A 7,371-nucleotide genomic window follows, 5' to 3' on the forward strand; every position below is an offset into this window, starting at 1 on the left:
TAAAACGTCTCAAGGCACTTCACAGGAGGATTATAAAACAAAAAATGACACCAAGCCACATAAGGGGAAATTAGGGCAGATGACAAAAAGTTTGGTCAAAGAAGGTTTTAAGGAGCATCCTAAAGGGGGAAAGAGAGGTAGCAAGGTGGAGAGGTTTAGAGAAGGAATTCCAGAGCTTAGCGCCCAGGCAACAGAAGGCACGCCACACTCCGACCCCTGACTCCAGCCACCCTCTGCCCCTTGACCCCGGGCTCCAGCCCCTGACCCCCAAGCTCCAGCCCCTGACCGACCCTCAAGCTCCAGCCCCTCTCCGACCCTGGGCTCCAGCCAGCCTCTGCCCATTGACCCCCGGGCTCCGGCCCCTGACTCCAGCCCAACCCCAGGCTCTGGCCCTCTCCGACCCCTGACCCCGGGCTCCAGCCAGCCTCTGCCCATTGACCCCCGGGCTCCGGCCCGACTCCAGCCCCTCTCCGGCCCCTGACCCCAGGCTCCGGCCCTCTTCGACCGCTGACCCCCGGGCTCCAGCCACCCTTTGCCCCCGAGCTCCGGCCCTCTCCGGCCCCTGACCCCGGCCCCTCGACCTACCTGGCCTGGTGCAGTTTCTGCAGCGCCCGCTGGGCAAACGCGTCGGTTCCGAAGTAGAGAATCCTCCAGGGAGCCGCGGCACGGACCCGCCGCCGGGCGGACTCTACCCCCGTGGGATCAGCCGAGCTCCCCGCGCACAACAAGCGACTGGCCGCCGGCCTGGTGGGAGGAAAGGTCCAGGCTGCGGCCCGTGCTAGGCCAGATACGGAGCGCCACATCCCCGGGGCGAGAAGGCACCGACCGTTACCCGATGGGCGCCGCCATCTTTGGTACAGGCATATTCTGCTTCCGGTCCCCTGCTAATATCGTTCCCCAGCCAAGCCTCTTGTCAATCCCTGTAAAAATGTTGTATGTTTTAATGAAGTCACTGTAGTGTATGTACCGTTAAGGGGAGAACTACTTTTTACAGCTCCTGTATGCTGTAGTACCGGCAGTGACCACACCTGTATATAAACCCTGAGTAGGGATCTGTACTGTTAGTTTTTGGGTGACTCTCATCCAGTAAACACCTGTTGATTGTTCCTTTGCAGTCTCTGTCGATTTATTGAAGGACACCATACATCAAGATTCACGGATTTAACATTGGCGACGAGTGGATTCAAACCTACCTGCAACTCTGCATCACCTCCCAGGGATTCGCTCCTGGAGAGCAGTGAAAGGGGAAGGCCGAGTCCAGAAGTGCGGGCGTCGACCAGCCAGAGAGGACTTGAGCATCGCAGAGGAGGCTGTGGAGAGCTGGGCTTGGTTCTCCAGCCACGACGATCCAGCGCAGTGGGCTGGCAGCAGGTACGGCGCAGACCCTTTCCGGACAGCGGCGGCTGGAGCCGACCGACGGCACAGAAAAAGGACGAGCAGCGTCGACTGGGTAAGAGAGAGGGTAAAGCGCACAGGGCACAGCCGGGGTTGAAGACCGAGCGGCGTCGACAGAAAAAAAGAGAGAGAGAGTAAAGCGCACAGGGCGCAGCCGGGGTTCAGGACCGAGCGGCGTCAACGAGAGAAGCGCGCAGGAAAACGCGTAGAGCGCGGCCGGTGTTCAAGGGCTGAGCAGCGTCCGCGGGAGAAGAAGGGAGAGCGCAGGAGACGCCATTTTTAGCCAGTCTAACCACACCCAAGGATGCCGAAGAGTGGCAGTGTCACAGCGTTCGACAATGAAGTCGAAGATTGGGCGACATATGTAGAACGCATAGAAGTGTACTGCAAGGCGAATGAAGTGCCAGATGCCAGGAAAGCACTGGTATTGTTGAATTCCATGGGTGCAAAAACGTATGGCTTACTGCGAAATCTAGTAACCCCAGAGAAGCCAGTGGAAAAGGATTTTGAAAGCATAGTGGCAATCCTACAGGACCACTTAAACCCCACACCGCTGCTGATAGCAGAAAGATTTAAGTTTCACAAAAGGAACCAGCATAAAGACGAAAGTAATGCTGAGTATTTAACGGAACTGCGCAAGCTATCGAAATACTGCCAGTTTGGAACGGGACTAGCAGATGCTTTAAGGGACAAGTTTGTGTGTGGGCTTCAAAGTGAAGGAACCCAGAAACGGCTTCTATCAGAAAAGGATCTTACGCTGGACAAGGCTTTCAGCATGGCAGTATCACACGAAGCAGCTGCACGGGGCGCTGCAGAGATACAACGGAGACCGCAAGAATATGGCACAAATGAAATGTCATATGGAGCAGTGAAGTGTTATCGCTGCGGCAGAACAACACACGACCATAAGGATTGTTGGTTCAAAGACCAAGTGTGCAGACAGTGTGGAAAAGTAGGACACATAGCAAGAGTCTGCAGGTCGGGAAAGAAAACCAGCAGCAAGAAATCGCCACAGGAGAAGTACAAAAAGGTACATAAGGTGACGGAGAGTAGTTCAGACGAACAGAAAAGTGATACAGACTCCGGAAGCAAGGAGCTGGGTTGTCTGAAACTACATAATGTAATCAAAATGGAGGATCACCAAATTATCTGGGTCACGCTCAAGATAGACGGAGTCCAAGTGAAAATGGAATTGGACACAGGATCAGCCCTAACAGTCATAAACCGAAGGGACTACAAGCGGCTATTCTCACATATACCCTTGAGAGATACAGAGATTGTCTTGAAGACGTACACGGGGCAAAAAGTCTACCCCAAAGGAAAAATAAGGGTGAACGTGATATACAACAAGGAAACACCAAAAATGGACCTATATGCATTGCCAGATGGAGGACCACCACTACTAAGACATGAATGGATCCGGAAGATACAGCTAGATTGGCATTCCATACAAGCACTGACGGTAGATGCCAAAAAGGATGATGACATCACACCTGGACGACTGTCAAAAATGCTAACTGACGCACAATAAGTGTTCCAGGAGGGACTCGGCACACTAAAAGGCATAACAGCGACGATCAAAATAGAGGAAAATGCAAACCCAAAGTTTCTTAAGGCCAGACCAGTGCCTTATGCGATCCGCCCAGCCGTCGAAGCAGAGCTGGAAGGTTTGGAACGTTCTGGAGTACTGTCCAAAGTGGACTGGAGCGAGTGGGCTACACCCATCGTTCCTGTAATGAAGAGGTCGTTGAGTAATACGCCTGGGGAACCAAACAAGGTTCGCATCTGTGGGGTCTTTAAGGTGACAGTGAACCCAGTCCTTCACACGGTACAATATCCGCTTCCGCGGATTGAAGATATTTTCGCCTCGCTATCTGGAGGAAAACGCTTCACTAAGATTGATCTGGCCCAGGCGTACCTGCAAATGGAGGTAGAAGAAGCCTCGAAACAGTACTTCACGATCAACACTCACAAAGGTCTCTACCAATACAACCGGCTGGTGTTCGGGGTAGCATCAGCTCCGGCTATTTGGCAAAGGGCAATGGATCAAGTCCTGCAAGGGATTCCAGGGACCCAGTGTTATTTGGACGACATCCAGGTCACGGGCGAAAATGACACTGATCACCTCGCCAACCTGGAGCAGGTGCTCACTAGATTAAAGGACTTTGGGCTCCGAGCTAATCGCCACAAATGTGAGTTTTTCCAGAAGCAGATCTCGTATTGTGGCCACGTTATTGATGAAGAGGGGTTACATAAGTCCCCTGAAAAGATTGAGGCAGTAGTCAAGGCTCCAGCACCGGAAAATGTCACAACTGAGGTCGTTCCTCGGGCTGGTGAACTACTACCATAAGTTCTTGCCGAATTTGCCTACAGTACTACACCCACTGAACACCCTACTGCAAACGGGGGTACCATGGAAGTGGAATGACGAATGTAAACGAGCTTTCCAGAAGTGCAAAGAATTGATCACATCAAAAGAGGTGTTGGCTCATTTCAACCCAGCACTACCAATTCGGGTGGCGTGTGATGCATCACCCTATGGTATTGGAGCGGCGCTGTCGCACAAATTCCCGGACGGCTTGGAGAGGCCAGTCGCCTTTGCGTCTCGGTCACTAACCTCAGCCGATTGACAGGGAGGCCCTCGGCCTAGTGTGGGAAGTGAAAAAGTTCAACCACTATCTGCACGGGCAGAAGTTCACCTTGCTGACTGACCACCAACCACTTGTCTCCATCTTTAATCCAAAGAAGGGCGTTCCGGTGATGACTGCGCAACGGCTACAAAGATGGTCCCTTTTTCTAGGGGCGAACCAATATGAAATCGAGAACATAAGAACATAAGAAATAGCAGCAAGAGTAGGCCAATCGGCCCCTCGAGCCTGCTCCGCCATTCAATAAGATCATGGCTGATCTGATCCTAACCGCCAATCTACTATCACAGAACCATCTCCTGAATCTAACAGAATTAGACACACGAAATAGGAGCAGGATCAGGCTACACGGCCCCTGGGCCCGCTCCGCTACCCACAGGGCCATGACCGATCCGAACCTAGACTCATGTCCAAATTCCTGCCCGCTCCCCATAACCCTTTATTCCCTTTACTTCTAGGAAACTGTCTCTTTCTGTTTTAAATTTATGTAATGATGTAGCTTCTACAGCTTTTTGGGGCAGCATATTCCATGGACCTACCACCCTCTGAGTGAAGTAGTTCCTCCTCATCTCAGTTTTGAAAGAGCAGCCCCTTATTCTAAGACTATGCCCCCTAGTTCTAGTTTCACCCATCATTGGGAACATCCTCCCCGCATCCACCCGATCCAACCCCTTCAGAATCTTATATGTTCCAATAAGATCGCCTCTCATTCTTCTGAACTCCAATGAGTAAAGTCCCAATCTACTCAACCTCTCCTCATATGTCCATCCCCTCATCCCCGGGATTAACCGAGTGAACCTTCTTTGTACTGACTCGAGAGCAAGTATGTCTTTTCTTAAGTATGGACACCAAAACTGTATGCAGTATTCCAGGTGCGGTCTCACCAATACCTTGTACAACTGAAGCAATACCTCCCTATTTTTATATTCTATCCCCCTAGCAATGAAAGCCAACATTCCATTGGCCTTCTTAATCACTTGCTGCACCTGCATACTAACCTTTTGAGTTTCGTGCACCAGGACCCCCAGATCCCTTTGTACTTCAGTACTTTCCAGTTTCTTGCCATTAAGATAATAACTTGCTCTATGATTTTTCCTGCCAAAGTGCATAACCTCACACTTTCCAGTATTGTATTCCATCTGCCAAATCTCTGCCCACTTACTTAGCCTGTCTATGTCCCCTTGCAGGTTTTTTATGTCCTCCTCACTCACTACTTTCCCTCCCATCTTAGTATCATCTGCAAACTTTGATATGTTACACTCGGTCCCCTCCTCCAAATCGTTAATATAGATTGTAAAGAGTTGGGGACCCAGCACTGACCCCTGCGGAACACCACTAGTTACTGATTGCCAGTCCGAGAATGAACCATTTATCCCAACTCTCTGCCTTCTGTTAGATAGCCAATCCTCTATCCATGCCAGAATATTACCCCCAATCCCGTGATTTTTTATCTTAAGCAATAATCTTTTGTGTGGCACCTTGTCAAATGCCTTTTGGAAGTCTAAATACACTACGTCCACTGGTTCCCCTTTATCCACCCTATATGTTACTTCCTCAAAGAACTCCAGCAAATTTGTCAAACATGACTTCCCCTTCATAAAACCATGCTGACTTTGTCCTATTAAATTATGATTATCCAATAAGAGCACGAAACAGCATAGAAACGCTGATGGGCTATCACGCCTGCCACTGCCTACTGCGGAGGAAGCACCAGCAGTGGACCCTGTCGAAATATTTTATTCGACTATAATTGAACGCTTGCCAGTAACTAATTCGGATATAGAGAAGGAGACCCGAAATGACCCGACACTGTCGCGGGTATATGATTTGACGGTGAAGGGATGGCCAACACATGGCGACTCACTGTTGCCAGCATTCTCATCCAGAAGAGAACAGCTGTCAGTATGCCAGGGGACCTTGATGTGTGGATCCCAAGTGGTAATTCCACCCAAGTTAAGGGAGAGAGTGCTCAATGGGCTTCACGAAGGCCATCTGGGAGGGGTGAAAATGAAAAGCCTTGCTAGGGCTTATGTGTGGTGGCCGCGAATCGATCAGCAAATCGAGGACCTGACAAAGAGCTGCTCAGGATGCCAGAAGGTCCAAAATGCACCACCACATGCCCCTCTACACCCATGGGAGTGGCCCTCCTCTCCATGGCAACGGGTGCATATTGATTTTGCTGGTCCATTCATGGACTCCATGTTCTTAATAGCCGTGGATACGCATGTGAAATGGCCTGAGGTGATCAAAATGTCCTCCACCACCATGGAGAAAACGATTGCAGTCCTACGGACGATATTTGCCAGGAACGGCTTGCCAGAGCAGATTTGCTCTGATAACGGACCACAGTTTGTGTCCGAAGAGTTTTGGAAATTTATGAGAAGGAATGGGGTAAGGCATTACACATCCGCCCCGTATCATCCAGCCACAAATGGATTAGCTGAGAGGTTCGTACAAACCTTTAAAAAGGCAGTAAGGGCCATGTGCGATGACGACATTCCACTGCAGCATAAGGTGGACAATTTCCTGTTAGCCTACAGAAATGCGACACCTGCAGTTACCAACCAGACCCCGGCCATGATGTTCTTTAACCGAAGGTTGAGATCTCGTCTGGATTTGCTCAGACCAAATGTACGAAGAAATGTTGAGAATAAGCAATTCCAGCACATCAATGAGAAGCCGACAAGGAGCTTCAATGTAGGGCAACCAGTCTTGGCCCGCGACTACCGAACAGAGAAATGGCAACCAGGAACGATATGCACACGGCAGGGGCCACTAATGTACACAGTGGATGTTGGGGAGAACATTGTGAGACGCCATGTCGACCAGATCCTAGCGTCACAGGAACGAGTCAACCCCATGTCTCGCGTACCTGGTGATGAACCCGACATACAGGTAGCATCTACCCCAGAAACAGTAGCATCGGAAGCTGATGAACCAACCGACGACAGGGGGGGCAGAATCGCCTCCGCACCAAGAGCAAGACACTCAGGAAAGGCGCTATCCAGAAAGGATCAGGAAGCCGCCCCAAAGACTGAATTTATAAATGGACTATTTTCAGTTAATGTTGCATGTTAAAAGTGTTAATTGTTAAATGAATGTTATGGTACTGTTAATCTAAAAGGGGAGTAATTGTAGTGTATGTACCTTTTAAGGGGAGAACTACTTTTTACAGCTCCTGTATACTGTAGTACCAGCAGTGACCACACCTGTATATAAACCCTGAGTAGGGATCTGTACTGTTAGTTTTTGGGTGACTCTCATCCAGTAAACACCTGTTGATTGTTCCTCTGCAGTCTCTGTCGATTTATTGAAGGACACCATACAT

At 50.2% G+C, this 7,371-nt stretch overlaps 1 protein-coding gene across 1 annotated transcript in view; it reads right to left on the minus strand.

Annotated features, from left to right (window-relative positions):
- The window catches only part of mtfmt (mitochondrial methionyl-tRNA formyltransferase), an 85,006-nt gene extending 84,120 nt beyond the window's left edge, over window positions 1-886 (minus strand). The window contains 1 exon segment of the mRNA XM_085968266.1: window positions 586-886. Within this exon segment, the coding sequence (XP_085824392.1) occupies window positions 586-803 (218 nt within the window). The 5' untranslated portion in view covers window positions 804-886.
- Window positions 887-7,371: the final 6,485 nt, after the last annotated feature.

The sequence above is a fragment of the Somniosus microcephalus genome, chromosome 27, assembly GCF_052327205.1.
Source record: "Somniosus microcephalus isolate GS21.2 chromosome 27, FLI_Smic_1.0, whole genome shotgun sequence".
In the NCBI taxonomy this organism is placed as follows: Eukaryota; Metazoa; Chordata; class Chondrichthyes; order Squaliformes; family Somniosidae; genus Somniosus; species Somniosus microcephalus.